At 46.6% G+C, this 17,938-nt stretch overlaps 1 protein-coding gene across 1 annotated transcript; it reads right to left on the minus strand.

Annotated features, from left to right (window-relative positions):
* Positions 1 to 9,104: 9,104 nt before the first annotated feature.
* On the minus strand, positions 9,105 to 11,442 carry LOC310644936 (thyrotropin-releasing hormone receptor-like; the record flags this gene model as incomplete). Its single annotated transcript, XM_083370272.1, has 3 exons — positions 9,105 to 9,503; positions 10,084 to 10,504; positions 11,060 to 11,442. 3 exons carry the CDS (start codon positions 11,440 to 11,442, stop codon positions 9,105 to 9,107), a joined length of 1,203 nt encoding a protein of 400 aa, XP_083226398.1.
* Between the last annotated feature and the right edge of the window lie 6,496 nt (positions 11,443 to 17,938).

Consider the following 17,938-nt stretch of genomic DNA (forward strand, 5'->3'; position numbering starts at 1 on the left):
GGTGAAGGGGTTTGTCAGAACTGAACCATCCTTTTAGCTGGAATTTAACCTGGAAGCCTTTCTGAAGTCCTCACGTCTCTGGAATGTTACCTGGGCAGGTGGAGAGCGTTTTCCTGTCCGAATGGCAGCTCTGTAATTGGGGATTGGGTTCAGGGCAGAGACTTAACAAGTGATATTCTAGTTCTCTAAAGGATAGGGATCAAATTGCCACGCTGCTGCCTGGACTTCAGCCAAGAGGGCTGAAGACTGCAAAATCTACTTGCGTTAAACCCGTCACCCAGCAGCTCCTTCACTTTAAAATCCTCTCTGAGTTTTGCCCATCGTGCCAGGGAATCTTAATCTCCTCTTTTAGTTAACAGCGCTGTTGTTTAAATCCTGTTTCTAAATCTATACCAACCCAAGGAGGAGCTTTCTAAAAACATCCGGAGGCATCAAAACCTTTCTAAAGATGCCAACTGGTGCCAACTCATTCCTGACACAACCTCTCTCTCTGCTAAAGCTGCCTTTTTGAATGCTTGACCTGTAGGAAGAGTGCAGGTAAGGCAGGATACAACTGGGCAGGAATGAAATCGTATTCTTTTCTATTAGGGTAAGGGGTATAAAACGCTGGTCTTTTGCAGGACTGGGTACTTGGGTCACATTCTGGGTCTTGGAAATACTTACTTTATCCCCTTTCAACTCCCTAGCACCCGGGGTGCTCACAACCTCCCTCGCTGGTTGAGAGCCAAGGGGATTGGCCAAAGACCGCTCTTCCTGCATCAGGCCCCTCGACTGATCCAAATGCTTCTCTTCAGTTTTTCTGCCTCTGCAAACTGGGGGACGGAGAGCCCTGTGGCGGATGCCTTTGATCCCTTTCAAATGCTGTATTAGAGCTGATGGTTACTCATTAGCTGTCCTGGAGAGCAGCAGTGTTTTGATGTGCGCCAGGCCTCCTGGTGTGCTGCGATACGCTCTCCGCAGCCTCCCTCCTGCCTCTCCAGTTGGCTGGCTGGCCCCGGGTCTCTTGGCTGGCACGGTCAGTCGGGCCTGTCTGCCAGGTGGCTGACAGCAGCACAGAAGAGAATGGCAAGGCAGGAACGGGAGGAGGCAGCAGCAGGAGGCAGCTGGAAAACGGCCCAGCTGTGCCTGGAATTGTGGAACGTGGTCCAACCGCTGAGGAGGAGGGGCTGGCGGGGGAATTGGGGGCAGGCCGGACACTTGGCTGGCAGTCAGGTTGCATTCACTATTGGGTGTATAATGGTTTGCTTTGGAGTTGGACTAAGGGAATAGAAAAATATCAATATATATGGGAGCGGGGAGGGTGCCCAAATGCCAGCTCTGGTTTCATCACCATAAATATCTTGGGGGATGGGCAACATTTTGGATTTTGTCTCCAAAAAGCGCTTCTGAGTCAAATATTGAAAATGAACAATGCTTTGGGGAAGTACATACATCAGGTGAGAGCAGCTGCTTTAAGGGAGGGGGCCTCCAAACTTGGCAACTTAAGGCTTGTGGAGTTCAACTCCCAGAGTTCCCCAGCCAGCTAGGGAATTCTGGGAGTTGAAGTCCACAAGGCTTTAAATTGCCAAGTTTGGAGACCCCTGCTTTAAGGTATTGGAGGAAGACTTACCTTCTTATTACTTATAGTATTTCTGTAGCTGCCCATCTTCTAACCAACTCTGGGTAAGTCCCAAACAGATGTTAAATTCATGCTCCCACCCGTACTGAAGCCCCTTCCTGGAGATCAAATCTGAAGCAATGCTTGGCTCTAGTATCTAATGCTTCTGGGGCCTCAACGTTGCTAAATTGTCCCTAAATTAGTTTTGCAATCCACAGAGCAATTTGCTCCAGTTTAGCTTGGCTGCTCTCCGCAGTGAGCCGGCATCACCTCGCAGGGTCTGACCTTCCTGGAGAAAATAAGATTTCAAATTTGGGGAGCTGTACTGCATCCCTGGAAGATACGAAATGCCCCTTGGTCAAACGACAGAGACACACACACCCCTCCCAAAGGAAGCAGCAGGAGGGGGCTGCCTAGGATAAGTCATTCTGTTGCAAGATTGAAGCACCTCAAAAGAGATTTCTTTTCATACATTTGTGGCTTGAAGCAATCCAGGTTAGAAATGGGGAGGATTCTTCCTTTAGCAAGGTTTTCGGTATTGTGGCCCCACCCTTGAAAGAGAGCTAAGGAAAAATAAGAATAGCGCCAGTTTAGATAGCAGTCGGTTTGAGGAGGTTGCAGACCAGAGACTAGTCTGTGAGGAAGCACAACCTTTTATTGCATTGCACCGCATTTTAATATCACGGATTCAACGAAGAGGATTCTGACCGGATTCACACAACCTGTGTTATGTTGATCCAGTAGATGAACGTCTCCTGCCGCTCGACTTAGCACGCCCGATGCAATGCAGGGTCCAGCCAAAGGCAGCTTAGCACGGCCTACGGAACTGGGCTGCACGGAGCAAAGGAGACTGTCACTCAATCTCTGATTCCACCATTCAGGGTAGAGTTTCGGGGCTCTGACGGCTCTTCCGCTCTTGCTTCATTTATGGATTTGCAAGCTGAAGAAAAGGGGAGCCCAAATGAGAAATGAACATGAGAAGGCTGTAGCCCTCCCCAGGAACCTCTCTCCTTTTTGGTCCATTTGACCGACCAGTCCACAGCCAGGGAAGACGTCCCCCTACCCAAACCAGGGTGGGTCTCTTCTTCAACTCCCCCTCCCTACGAAGGCCCTCAGCTGCCAGGAGACCCTGTGGTGGCCATGCAATTCCCCTGAGCCTTACTCTGGACTCGGCAATCTGGCCACGAGGGAATGGCTTTGGACAGGAGAAATGTCAATGGGGAATCAGCCTGTGCTTTGCATCCTCCGAGGCCAACTCCCGGCTGGGATCCTTGGCTTGGCCTAAAAGCTGGAGAGGCTGTAATTTCAATCACTTGATTAGATACGCTTGCAGTTCAGAAATAAATATAAACGCAGCCTGCTTTCCATGGCAGACATCCTTCTTTCCCTTCTCTCTCTCCCCCTGTGGGGTTCGTGCAGAAAAAGATTTCTCCTGCAGCTCCCCGCTCCCCCCTCTTTTTCCACCAGATCAAAATAGCCAGCTCTTAATAAAAGCCTCTGGGCAGCAGCTTGAAATGGTCCTCGTTCCTTCTATTTATTGGCCATTTCTGATCTTCAGCCTCCGAAATACTCACTGACATTTATTGTGCACAAGCTTAGAGGAGACCATTATGGGTGGAAGTAATTCAGCCCGTTGCTTGTAGATCTTGGTTTTTGGCCTGCCTGGGTTCTCTCAGCTCGTTACCTTTTCCGTTTCGGTCAGTGGAGTCGGAGAGGAGAGCCCTGGTTGGCTTGTTTTTCAGCCAACATTTGTAGAAGGTGCTTGGCTGTTCCTATGTTTCTCTTCTGGGTTTTCTCCAGAGTCTGTCTGTCTGTCTGTCTGTCTGTCTCTCTCTCTCTCTCTCTCTCTCTCTCTCTCTCTCACACACACACACACACACACACACACACTCACTCACCAACCTGGACCTATTCATTCCAGACAAGTCCACAGATTAAATAAAGCTTCTGTTTTGAAAAATAAAAAATCTGAGGCAGTTGAAACAGGTAACCACAAACATCCACGTGTCCTGTGGTTGAATTTCTCCTTCAAGGTGGAGCAAATGAGGTGGGAAATGTTTTGCTCCACTCTGATTTTAACCGGCAGCTTCTCCCTCCCCCTTGTGGTCATTTCAGCGTCCCCAGCCGCTCTCCTGCTCTGCAACAGAAAGCCTAGCAGGTGAGGTGGGGCGGCTAATTCAGCTCTTGAATGGCCTCTCCAACTTGGCCCTGTCATTTTCCCCAGCTGTGGCTTTGCTCTGCCGTGTTCCAGAGATGGCCTTGGGCCCAGCTGGGTTTCTGTCCGGCCCCCACAAAAACTCTTTTAAAAGCTATTTATGGAATCGCCACTGATGAGATGGTTCACCCCATCCCTGTGTTGACTAGGAAGAGACGGAGCTGGAAGGCAGCTCAGCAGAGATGGCTAGCCAGAGTTTATTCAGGGCAAAGGGATGAAATGGGTCTCCGTACGGCCCCTGCCTCTCGCTCCTGGGGATCCTCTCCCTTTCTAGTGCCCCCCTGGGTCAGAGTCAGAAAATGCTGGCAGAATCACCCTTGGTTATTCTTGGGGTGGTTGAATGTGGAGGGCGCATTCCTCCCTCCTACGTCCTTGAAATGAGCCAGCCACCTCAGAGGCTGGGGATTGCACTCCTCCTCCTAGCTCCCCAAAGATTTTCTTGGGGGCTTGTCGCAGGATCTGTGACATGGGGAGGCTCTCCTCCCAGCACTGCTCAGCTCTGAGGCAGACCCAGAGCTCCAGAATTCCCACAGTGCTAAATTAACCTGCATGATTCACGGCTGATGACTCTGCCACCAGATTTAGCAGCACGGAGAACAAAACAGGGATCTGTGGGCAGCACTGACTCACTCCCTGGCACGGAGGCAGTGGTCTTGCAGCCCTCCATGGGGCAATCTGAGCTTGAGGAGGGAGGAGGGCATTGCAAGCACCCCACTAGTTAGGGTGCCTGGCTCCAAAGCATGTAATTCCACAGCTCTAACTCAGGCTGGGAATGGGGATTCTAAACCTCCATCCCCAATTATTCAATCCTGCTCCCCCTGCATTTGGAAAATTTCAGCTCTTTGTGCCAAATGTTTATGAATTCCAACGCAACCTTGCCAGGAGCTCGCCTGCAGTTCTTTTGAAAGCATCTGGGTTTATTTCCCCCTTTTCTTTTTTAACAATGGGCCTTGCAGAGGAAAAGTAAGTTCTTTATTGCTACCCAGCCAATTCTTTCTCCCCGCCCCCACTCCATTTTGCTTTTCAGGACCATGGATAGTAACCCAGGATTGCCTTTGCCTCCACCAGCCACAAATTTTGCCAAAGTCTTCCACTGATTTCCCACTACATCCCCATCAGAAAAACCTAATGCTAGTTGTTCTTTCTATGGGCACTGCCTGACTTTGCTCCCTGATTTTTTCCCCTCTTAATCCGGACTATTTGCCATCTCACACCGTGGTGTTCCTGGTTTTTTTTTATGCCTTTGAGTTAGTGTTGACTCCTGGTGAGACCCTGGATGGGTCCTTGAAGTTTTCTGGGCAAGATTTTGCCAGTGGAGGCTCACTGTTGCTTCTTTTCTGCTCAATTCCATCCCTGTAGCTTTCTTGGCAACTTTCTAGAGGAGGTTTATGATTGTCTTGTTCTGGAATGTTTTCCTGGCATCCCAATCTGAATTTTCTGGCAGGACGCCATCCCCATATTAACCTGGCATGCTGTGAGTATCAATATATTTCCCGAAGTGGTTTTCAACATCCTATAAAATCAGTTTATAGCTCTCTTAGACCTCAATTGCGTCTCTCTCCCTTTCTCTCTCTCTTTCTCTGTGTCCCCATTAATAGATCTGTAAATACATTTGGTGCATTGAGTTCCCTGAGATTTTTCCACAATTGCTCTGAAAGAATAGCTTTCAGGAAGCAGCTGTGAACGAGAGACATGGGGGTCTTCCTGGAATGAACAGCCACAAAATTTAATCTAATAGCTAAATTGCATTTCCTCCCTTTGGAGTTTTAGATTGAAAATGCTGACTGGCTTGCTTTTCCTTACCTTAGTTTGAGGAACAGACAAGAGCTGGTCTCATCAAGGCTGAGGCTGTTCCGAGAGACTAAAATCTGCCCTTCTATTGTCCTCTGCTTTCCTGTCTATAAAATGGAAACGGTGATTTTCTTTACAGGTTCCCCATCAAGGGAGCCGAACAAAGCTTGAGTGCTTTGGCCACTCAGAGGTAGGAGCCCTGAATGCCACTCACAGCTTTAAGCCCTGGCTATTATTCCTGTAATTTGATCTGCTGGAAAAACCGCCAGGCAAAGGGCACCGTCCGGCTTTTATTCTCTGCTTGAAAAGCTTTCGCTTGTTGTGGGGCTGATTTTATTTTGCCTCTCAAATACTCCCAGGACCCAATTTAAGCCAGCAAAAGGGATGACAGAGTTTTCCCTGAAGATTTTGCCCTTGTTTCTTGTGCAAACCATGAGTGAGTTTATTCTAAATTCAATTAGAAGAGCCTAACAAGCTGGGTGAGGAGACGGGTGAGCACAACGAGAGGCTGCATGTGAATCTCGAGGTTTTGCTGAAGGTCAACAGAGCTATCTCTTTCCAAAGAAGGCAGACATTAATCAAATCCTGTCACTTTTACCATTTGTTACAAGATTTGCAGGGCAGACCCAGCGCTGAAGAAGAGAGAGAAAAAATCTCACAACAGAGGCAACCTTTTTTGACTTCACATCAGGGGGGAACCTAAACTGCATCCCCAATTCACTTCCCTTAGCATGGCATCCTCCAGATAGGCCTGTTATTCACTCCTGTGCTTACAGGGAGTGATAGGCATTGTAGTCCAACAGATGGGAGCTGCCAGATTAGGTTAGGAGTTGTTGGCAGCTCCCTGATCTTCACAGCCCCACTTGGTTTTATTGGTAGGTTGAATCCATAAGTGGAGTCTCCTGTTCAATGCCACTATGAGAACATCGGTTGAATGCTGATGATAGAAATGACTCGGGGGTGGGTGGGTGCTGATTCACACTGCTGCAGAATCTAGTTCGGGGAGCAGCAAGTACGTATGGCAACTTTAGGACTTGTGGACTTCAACTCCCAGAATTCCTGAGCTGGCTCAGGAATTCTGGGAGTTGAAGTCCACAGGTCATAAAGGCCATAATTGCCCACCCTTGGCCTGGCTTGAGTCCAGCTATTACTATTTTTTTTAAAGGAAATTCGGATTTGACTTAACAATGACAAACCTTTTGCCAGCGGCCATCACATCTGCTGGTGGAACAGAGTCCGATTCAAGAAGACCCATCCTTCTTCTAAGGCTGGCCGAGGAATTCTGGGACTCTTTAAAGTTGTAAAATTTGGAGACCCCTGTTCAAAGGAGAACCAATGGACTCCTTTGGGGGTTTAGCATTTGAAAGCAGTCACCTCCTGTGATGGGTGCAAATTTTAAAAAGAGGTGGCGATGCTGCAACAAAATCAACAGAAGAAATAAAAGTCAAAATTGCTCTCCTCAAATCAGAATCTTTGGGTCACCAGGAGCGAATTTAGAAACTAACACCTTAAATCTAAAAGCACCAAAATTGGCCCGGATATCTTAATTGATTGATGGACATTTCCTAATTGAATGGGGCATTAATGGGAAGCAAATAAAATATTCCACTTTATTTTTGATTTATTGATCATGGAGACAGATACAAAGCCCATCGTTCCCTGCAAGGTTGGAGAGCTTATTTCTCTCCCGATAGGTGCCAGTTTTAAAAAGTTTCCCCAAGATGAATGATGCAGAGTTTTCCCAAGTAAAAAGGATTGTTGTGAGCTCCTTCTCAACCTGTCCAGACACTTTCCTAGGCAAGGCAAGATAATCTTTCATCCCTGCATTCAGAAGAAGCTCTTGCATCAGGCTGGGTACAAAATATGGTTCTATTTGATCATTTCGTCTTGAAGATGAGAGGCTGCCTGTTAAGGCAATTTGCAGGGGGGGAAATGTGTGTGTCATGCTAATTATCTCTCTCATTCATATAACGGGAAGCTCATTTTAATAATATCTCAAGTTGTACATTTTGCGTCAGAATTCCCGGCAAAGCTTTCTCGCAAAGATTCTTTTTCTCAGATGAGTAGGTTTTTGCAAAAGCTCCCTTTAAAAAATAATTATAATAAAAAAATCTTCCCTTTCTTGCTCTGGACTCCCTTTTCTTCACCTCTCTGTGGATTTTTTCTGCAATATGGCTTGCCACTGTGATCCTGACTTTGCTTGAAACCAAGTGCAAAACTGGATTATCTTCACCACAAGACAGACAAAACCTCCAAAGGCACCCAGGTTTTTTTTTTTCTGCAGAAAAACGCACAAGGGGAATCGCTTTGCATGCTTTGCAGGCATAAAGCTTTGCGGCTTGGTACCATAAGCAAGATGGAAGAGCTTTCTACCTTTTCAATTAAGCAAATTTGCCTGAAGATGAAAAGCAGCACTCATCCAGAAAAGACAGCATTTTCCCTTTGGCGAGGGAGCAAAAATAAGTTGCTTTTTTCCCCTTTCCCAATGATGCTTGGGAGAGAGACTTTACCCATCACGGCTTCTGAAGGAATGAGAGCTCCAGTCTGGTAGTTTAATTCTAATTTGATTTTGTAGAATTGGAGGTTAGACTTTTATGAAGAGATGGGAATCTTTTAGATTTTGTTTTACATTAATTTGGAAGGTGATCTTCTCAGACCTCTCAAACCATGCTGACATTTTAATACACTTAGAAAGGCAATACAGAAAACTCCAGCATTCTATTCTGACTATCCTGGTATACCCATTTGTCCTCACAGATCATCTGTTCCAACGAAATGGATGATGAAGCAGCAAAGTCCGTCCTTTGGCCAACATTTTGATCTTCAAAGAAGGAAAGAAAGAAGGGGGGGAGGAGGCACAGAAGTTGGACTACAGAAACACTCCACCGTGGGAACTTAGATTTGCTCATTACCAATGTGCAACAGTTGAAGTTAAGTAAAAGGTAATAAAAGCCTTGGTGTATCAGATAAATAGACCATCTTGTGCTGCATTCTTGACCCTTGCAATGGGCAGCAAAGCACCTCTGTGAAGGGCATGACCAGGGCATGGAGATAAAGACTCCCCTCCCCCATCATTCCCTGCCATGGATGGTAAATCTGGAGTCATTTATCTCTCATTCTGCCTGGCCTGCTTTGAAAGGCATCCAAGGGGCTATCCTCCCAAACAGTAGGGTCTGCTCCAATACAGGTGGAGAAGGAACCCACAGTCTCATTCCAGCAAAAGGTGCCCCTCCCACCCATGCTGGTGGACTTTGGAGAGTCACCTGGCCTGCTGTGGGCTCTCAAAAGGAGAGATCCTGAAGGGTCTTCCTCTGTTTCCCTCTTTTGGCCAAACCCAGGGGACGATTTGTGCCAATTGTCCCTTAAATTGTGGGGGCTTTTCCTGTTCAAGAAGTCCATAAAACTGAAACCTGCAAGTCCCTCAAAGGCATCCGCTTGTGTTGGGGCGAGATGAAGTACGTTTATGGTGTGGCAAAACAAAAAGGCAGGGCCTTGGAGCCTTCAGAGCAGGCTGAACTGCATCTCCTCCTCTTTCTGGATTTCAGCCTCTGCTCCAGTGGTCCCAGCCAGCCTCCCTGCTTTGTGGTTGGCCTCCTGGCTGATGGGGCCAGCCTTCTGGGAGCTGTCATCACCAGAGGCTGTGTGAAAGCTACGCTGCCGCTGAAGTTCCTCCTCACTATACTTGCAAAGCTTCTTGAAGGCCAGACGGAACTTCTGGGACATGAGGTTGTAGATGATGGGGTTGATGGCACTGTTGGCGTAGATGCAGATCCTGCAGAAGAGGACAAACCAGCGATCCAGGTAAGGCTGCTCCACGAAGGAGTTCACCAAAACCAGAGTCCTGTAGGGCATCCAGAGTAGGGCGAAGAGGGCCACCACCACAGCCAACATCTTGGTGACCTGGAGGAGAAAGGAGGAGCTGAGAGGGCTTCAGAGGAGATGAGACAGCCTTCTAAGGCTAGCCACAGGGCCGGGGAAGGTGGCATGTCAAGCTTTGAAATTTAAGACCAATGCGATGGGGCCTTTGGTCACAGCACATGGTAGCATCTGTCCAGCGATGGCTAATCCCAGAGTGCTAAGCAGACCTGAGTAGAAATTGGCTAATACTTCAACTTGCTCAGTTCTACTCAAGAGGAATGACGGATGCTTTATGTTTTCATGGACATCTACAAATGGTGAGGGTGAAAGGACCCCCTGCATGGAGGAGACCCTCTCAAGTGCTACGTCTTATTACAGTTGCAACAGTGGTTCTCAAACTCGGCAACTTTAAGATGTGTGGACTTCAATTCCCAGAATTCCCCAGCCAGCCAGGTGACTGTGGAATTCTGAGAGTTGAAATCCACACATCTGAAAATTGTCAAGATTGAGAAACACTGGCTTATGACGTCAAAAATCACAAACCTTCCAGAGTGGTTGCCGTGGTTGCTTTTTTCCCCCTCTGCCCCAAATGGACTCTGGAAACCCAACCAGGTCTGCCCACCTGTTTCCTGGAAGAGACCGGCACTCTGGTTCTTGGACTGCCAGCTCTGCTCGGGCCAACCTCGGTGCCATTTTTCTTCTGGTTGCTTCGTTCTCGCCAGCATTCACTGAGGCCAGCGGGGTGGTGCAGGGCATGACTCTGGAGAAGGACTTTTCCAATGAGGCCATAGAGCACAGTGGTGAGCAGCAGAGGTGTGATGAAGAAGAGGGTGAAGTCCAGCAGGTAGATGGGCAGGTAAAGGTTGCGGGAGACCTTGTAGCCACACTCCAGCTGCTGGCTGTTGTTAGCAGCCACATCCACCAGGAAGAACCAGAGCATGCAATACACCGAAGTAAGGATCCAAACAAATGCAATAATACGCTTGGCCCGAGACACGGTGCACATTGTCTGCGCCTTCATTGGGTAGCAGATGGCAATATATCTGGGAAAGAGAGGAAGGAGAGAGAGGGATGTAAGAGAGCATGTGATCTGAAAGGCAACATGGGAGAAAGAGTCACCTCCATCTATCAAGGACCTTTAGGCTGGTTCCTTTGTCTGGGTTACTTCCTGCCTTGTGCAGAAGGGGCCACTGAGTGGCATCTCATGAAGGATACCATCTCTTGTGTAGCCCTTTGCACAAACGCATTTGGGGAGTATCATTCATAAAGCAGAGGAGAGTATCTACCTGGCCCTCAGAAGGTCCTTTGTTCAATATGCAGCATTTCCAGTTAGAAGGATCAGACACAGGTGATGGGAAAGCTCCCAGAGACTCGGGTAAACTATTGCCAAGCAGAACAGAGGCTTTCTTCAAAGTTCTGGCTAGGAAGTCTGAGAGTTCTAGTCAACCTAAGTTGAAGAAGTTTGATCTAAGAGAATAAAGGTCTTGTGGTCCATTGAATGCCATAACAGAAGGTATTTAGTGACTATTGATCTAGAAGAATCAACAGGTCAATGTAATTGTTGCATAAGCCCATCCCATCCTGAAATCTACCCTTACCTTTCCACAGTGAAAGCTGTAATAGAGCAGGAGGATGCATTGATGCCCAGGTACTGAAAGTAGGTAATGCCAAGGCACCCAGCAAAGCCATAGATCCACGCTCCTGCCAGGCTGTCAGAGATGTTGGGCAAGCCCGCAGCCACTAGAACGATCAGATCAGCCACAGCCAAACTAACCAAGTAGCAGTTGGTCGGAGTCCTCATGTCACGGGTGGTCAGAACGACCGTGACCACCATGGCATTGCCAATAATGCCAATTCCACATATGGTGAGCACCAGGAAGACTGAGATGGTCTTGTATTCAAAGATGCTGAATGGGAGACCGCCGATCCCCAAGGAGATGTTGGTGGGGGTGTCTACTTTGCTGCTGCTGATGTTCTCCATGGCCAAAGTTAGAGCAAGATGCTGCCTGGGGTGGTTAAAAACAAACAAGGTTTCATGAAGGTTCCCCTTAAGACCGTCAGAGGTCTCCCTTGACCAGAGGTAAGTCCTGAGAGCATGTTGAGCAGATGTTAGGCAGAGGAGCACCCTTGCATCTACTCGTCTCTGCCTATCCTCAGTCACAACTGGTTTCAGAAGGCTCTCAAACACCAGCCACACAATAACACAAAAACCGGGGGGGGGGAACCCACCTAAAACAGAGGTGTGAAACATGTAGTTCTCCCAGTGGTGCTAATCCTCCATTCCGGACATGCTTCCCTTTTGGCTCTGAGAACATCTGGGGGCCACAGCTCCCGCTCCCTCCCCACCCCCTTTCTCCTTCCAGGTCTCCTTCCAGGTTCCCAGGAATGTATTTCTGCCGGGAAGGATTTTCTTTCTTTCTTTCTTTCCTTTTCCTTTTTTCTTTTTTGAAGTACATTCAAGCATTTCAAGTAATTGGCTAATGATTGGATTAATCCATTTAAAGTGAGATAATTGACCCATTTGGAAGCATTCAGTCACTGACAGCTCTTATTGGACACCCTCCTTCCTTGCTCTTTGTGTATGTGAGTGTGTGTGTCAAAGAGCGGGTGTGTAAGAGAAATGTGAAGGGGGGAGGGCTGCTGTCTTTTGATCTTAAACCTCATTTCAACGCTACCTTTCAGCACTCCCGACTCAATGCGCAGAACCCTACAGAAACTTCAGGCCGCTGGAGAAGCAGAGGGGGCCTTCCGCTGACTGGCTGGTCTCCTCAGGAGAAGCAGAGAGAGCAGCTTCCACCCCTGGGAGCAGCTCTTTCTTTGGGGCTCCTATTGGAATAGTTTATTCTACTTCACGGTTATTTTTGCTCGGTTTCGATTTTACCCTACAGTCAAGGACTGTGCCTTCCAGGGATACTTTGAACTGAACTGAATTAAATTGAGTTGAATACTTTATTTGGCCAAGGGGGACTAGATACACAAGGAATTTGTCTCCGGTACAGATGTACTCAATGTCCGTGCAAAGCAACAGAGACAGTAATAATAACAACTGGAGCACCACTTGAGCACCCTCGGCAGTGACAAATTCGCCATCATTTCAATTGCAAAAAGCAGCTTTACTCGGAACGGCGTCCATCCTCCAATGAGATCTGTGACACCATCAAACCACCACATCTACCTATCCCAGGTCCTGGGAAAGGACTCAGTAGGTAGACAAAATCCCAGACTGAACATCTGGCTGACTTGCCACAAATCATCATCAACATCATCCCAATAAAAAAGGGAAGCAAAGAAGATAAGGAGGAGAAATAGTAATGCTACAGCCACACTATGTGGGTTAGTAAGCATAGACCTTGGGCAGAACCGTGAGAATTAGGGGTTCAGCAGAATGAAGGCATCAGGGGAAAAGCTGTCCCTGTGTCTAATTGGGGCAAGGTTTTGGAAGTCCTCACCAGTCATAAATCCAGCTGCTGCTTGCAGAAGCAGATGGAAACACAACTGCCAAACATTTTAGTCTCGTGAAGTCTATTTGGCAAACCTGCCCGAAAGCTCTGCTCTCCCTAAATCTCATTTTCTGTTCCCAGCTTTTTTTCTGAAGGGAGGGGAGAGCAGAACAACCTAGCTTTCCCAAGCCTTTAAGCCGTGACTTCACTTCCCATCCCCTACCCTCCATACAACAGAGGTTTCTCCCAGTTGAGGAGGATGGCAATCGTGATCTGCAATGTTTAGCAGGTGACTGATGGAGAAAGTACAGATAATAAATAGAGGCTGCAAAATTGCTGGGCTTGGTTTAAAATAAAAAAGTGAAACTTTATTCAGCCAGCCTTGCTAAGAAGGCAGCAGATCATCCAGTGTCTGAAAAGGGGGCTTTGGGGGGAGAGACGGATCCCACAAGGATTCCAAGTGGCCAAAGCTCACCATTTTCTCCAAGCTACTCTGCCCAAAAGATGGCTTAGCTGAATGCCCTGCTTTGGGATCTGGTTGATCCCCTCCAATCTCTTTGCTTCCCCTCCTCAACAAGGACCAAGAATTCCCCCCTGCCTTTTTGACCCTGATCTGACCCAGGAATCTGCTGCATCTTGAGAAAAGGCAGCCATGGAATTTGTAGTCTTTTGAGGCGGGCAGATGACAAATGCACACTCTCCGCAAAGGGGTGCCTTCATATCCTTCTTTGCAATCACACACACACACACACACACACACCCCACAGAGAGACACCTACCTTCTGCCACCAGCAAACTTTTCCTGCAGAACTCGTCTTTTTCATGCATCCCCTTCTGAGCCTTCTGGACCATGCATAGGAGGCAAAGATGTCTTCCCCCTCCCCTCCTCTCCCCTCCTCCCCCCCACCTCAAGCCCACTTTGGTGGAGAAGCAGCAGCTCCCAGAAAGATGCCTCTTAACAACAGCTGCCTCCAGCTCCTCTGTGCCGCTTGGGGGGGGGGGGAATGGCTCTGCTCAGGGATGGGGGGGGACTGCCCATCAGCTGATCCAGCTCCCTCCACAGACTAACCTGTAAGCAGAGAGACCCTCTCACTGCCTGTGAAAATCAACACACAAGACACACAACTTGCAGAGAAATGCAATCAGACAGTGGGCAGCAGATCAAATCAATGCGTTTTGCTGCGGGGTTTGTGTGCCCACATTGCCAGATTAGACAGAGGGTGTTTTAGGGACTGACGGGGGACTGACGGCACAAGGGAGAAATGCTTGGATTTTGATCCATCCTTAAATGCAGAATTTTGTGTAGGCTGATGAATTTTGCAAACTGACAAAAAGGCGGCCCGTTTCCTTCCATGGTGAGATTTGTGGGATTCATCCTTAGGGAGCTTCCCACCCCCACCCTCCTCCCCAGGACATAAAAATCTGCAAACTGGAGCCAAGTGGAGAGAACATCAGCGGGGGGGGGGGGCTCCTTTCATTAAGCCATGATGTGGTTTGCCATCTGTTTGGCTTGGTAACCCTAATTCCGCATCCTGTTTTTATGTGCTTTGACGTGTCTGATTGTAGCCATCCTGGCCTTTTAATGATGGCATATGGCTTGTAAATTGCTTTAGAATCCCAGCTAATTGTGGCTTAGTCAACAGACCTTGATTTAGCCTCATGTGTGAACCCAAGCATTAAAGCAGCAGGGATGCCCGGCATAAGCTTTCATTGAGTGCCAGATCATCAGCCTGGGAATTTGTTTTGAGCCTCAAAAGTGAAGTCAATTTAGTCTTTTTGTGTGAATTCACTTTTTGTTACACACACAGTATAAACAAAGTGAAGGAAGAATTATTTTGATGCAGCTCCTCTTAAGCAACTGAGTGTCAATAATCTTAGTTGATGGACCAAATCAAGTTAGCTCTGAGGTGTCTCTCAGTTCAGGTGGTGCAATTCCTCCTTGACACTAAGAAATTAATATCTACTATCTCAAATCTATATTTACTTTAAAATGTGGAAGCAACTTTTGCCTCCTGATCTTCCTGTCTTGTTCCATTTTTGGACTGTTTCCCTTCTGAAGCAAGAGGATAAATTTATTCAGTTCAAGAAATGGGAAGATAGAAGATTTTTCTAGAACTGGAGATTTAATTATAGATGGAAAACATATTACTTCTGAATATACTTTCAGAAGGACCATCACATATACTAACTTGGTTTTAAATGAATGGAGCTCAGTCATTTGAAGGGAACTGATGCAGTATGATTATTGGCAATATTTGGTCAATGGTGTGTATCATTTAATATGAAAAGTAATACCGTTGTTATATAAAATTCTTATATTAAACACAAGTTATCATGACATTTTTACTTTCACTTGATAAAGCTCATTGAAATTCTTTCAATGGTCCCTAAAGTTTAAGGACCTTTAAAGTTCTTTACAGGCTCTGAAAATAATCTTAGGTCATGTTCCATTCCACTCAAAGTCCATCTCTTGGTAGGATTGTTAGAAAATTGCTCCTAATGATATCAATGTATGCCAGTGTCCTGATAACTGATTATTTGGTCAAAATTTTTTGAAGCACTTGGAAAATTCAACCGTGAGGGTTCCTTGGTGCTCTCCGAGCTTGGTTGTTTTCAAATGCGAGGACACCAAGGACCCCTCATTTCAACCCTGAGCTACAAATATTCTCCTTTATTGGCAGATTCAACAGTCTTTCATTGTGTGCATTCAAAATCCATCTTTATATGTAATGCTGGGCAGGGCTTGTTGCTCATAACAGTGAGCCAAGTATTCCAGAATTTCTAGTTCCTCAAAGGGAGTACTTTCAAGTCACACTTTTGAAGCAACAGTTGAAGGAGTTCCTTGGGTTTTAATTTTGTCCTTGTTTAGATGTCCATGTGAGGTGGGGGGGGGCTACGGGTGGACATCTTCCAGTGAGGAAAGCATGCAGGGAATGCCAACTGCAGTGCTGTCCCTGAAAGGGGGTGCTGAAAGAGGCCAGCAAACACATATTGGAAACTTCTGCCTCTCTCTGACATTTGCAGTGTTTCTTCTTAGTGCTGGGCACGATGCCCAGGCATGAGTCTTCCTACCTGTAGGATCCTGGAACTCTGTCTTAGGAAGCAAATTTTTGTCTCCATCTCTGTCACCTTAGTAAATGGTTCAGCCCAGGTAGGATGTATGTATTTGTGTGTTTGTTTTATCAAATCTATATGCTGCCCATCTCGCTATCAGGAGTGACTTTTAGCCCAATGAGCATGGACAATGATTGAGGAGTTCTGAGCAAGTTAGGGAGAAGGTTTTAAAGGGAATCATGTGAAATTATCTCTCTTTCCCTCTCACTTGATAAAAGGGATGGATAGATTATAGAGAAAGATCAATGATATATGAAAGAGATGGCCTGCCTAATTTGAAAATGATTCATCTTTGTGCTTTCCTTGTGCCAAATGTGGACAGGTTTTGGCTCAAGGAAATGAGCGTCCCACTATTAATAAAGCGACTAAGACCATGGGGAGCTGGCAGACAGCCCGCCCTCGCTGTTTCATGTTCCTCAGACTCAACCTATTCCACATCTCTTAACTGAACATTCCAAATAAGGTGGGCAACAAATAAATTTAATAAATAAATCTACTGGAGGGGAAAAAGATGGAGTATCTACTGTAAATTAAGAAGCATTTTCAGATCCTGCACCTAATGCCCTTACTATTGTCAGCTGGAAGGCTAAAATTCAAATAATCCAGTGAAACTTGCAATAAGGTATTGTCTTCCAAAATGGTCCTTCAAAAGTATCTCCCTGTCACCCAGTGCAGAATTTCACTCTCTGTATCTGGATTTCATGAAAGAAACTCTAATCATAATTCTAGGAATTCCAGCTCAAACCTAGCAGCATTGGATCTATTTCTTTAATGTATAATGGATTTTGTTTCCTTTAAAAAATGATCATTTCAGCTTCTGTTCATTTCGTGAGGAGACCTGCAGATAATTCTCAGCAGGCCATCTTTGATTTGTTGGTTCGGTTTGAAGATATCACTGCCCCCATATTGTGCAGTACATTCTAGTCTGATGAGGGGGGAAACTGGATCTTACCTTAGAAGATTTGCAAGAATTAGAAAACCTACTTTTTAAAAATGGCAAACCAGAAGTAAATGTTACTTAAGGGAAAGGTCAAGGTTATAGGAAGCTCATTCTGAAATAAATTTCATTGGGTTATGGTGTTTTACTTCCAGGAATGTCTCTATAAGGTCACAATTTTAATATAGATTTTCACATTTATAGCTAGTTAGATATTTAACACCAGTTAGGTGACACGTCATAGTTTGATGATCATTAGATTCACATTTGGATAACAAGCAGAAGCCCCAGGTTCACCCCAAAACATGTTTCTCTTCAACTTTTTCTTTTGTCTAAAAGAAATGTTGACATGGGTTTTCCAGAAAACAGGCTTTGTAACTTATTACAAACACCATTAAGTGACAGATTCAAGGATATGGGCTCTTGCTCTCCTGCCTCCAGTGTTTCTTTGGTCCTCCAAGGTGTTTAAAGAAATGAGGGCCAAACAACGGCAAGTGGTTGCCTGGTCTAGTGGTTAAGGCACCAGGCTAGACACCAGGAAGTGGTGAGTTCTAGTCTTGCCTTAGCCATGAAAGCTGGCTAGGTGACTTTGGGTCAGTCCCTCTCCCTCAACCCAACCCACCTCACAGGGTTCTCGTGTGGAAGACAGGAGTAGGAAGAAGTATTAGGTATGTTCACTGCCTTGAGTTATTTATAATAAGAACTGAATTAAAACTAACAGACTAGGAATGAATAGGGAGTGGGCTGTGCCTTCTCCGAGGCCCACCCCCACCACCGTACGGTGGTTCTTCCAGAGGAATCTCTGTAGCAAACTGGTCTCCTGTCTCCCAGCAGAGGAAATGTTCTTTCTTTTATGGGGCTTTTCACAGCAAATATTTCTGCCACCGGCTTGCCCAGAATAGACAACTATGCCACCGGGCTGCAGAGCTGGATCTGAGCTCCCTCTTCTGTCGAGTTTCACAAGTACCTTAATAGGGCCGGATTGC

Source organism: Vipera ursinii (assembly GCF_947247035.1).
Source record: "Vipera ursinii genome assembly, chromosome: 10".
In the NCBI taxonomy this organism is placed as follows: domain Eukaryota; kingdom Metazoa; phylum Chordata; class Lepidosauria; order Squamata; family Viperidae; genus Vipera; species Vipera ursinii.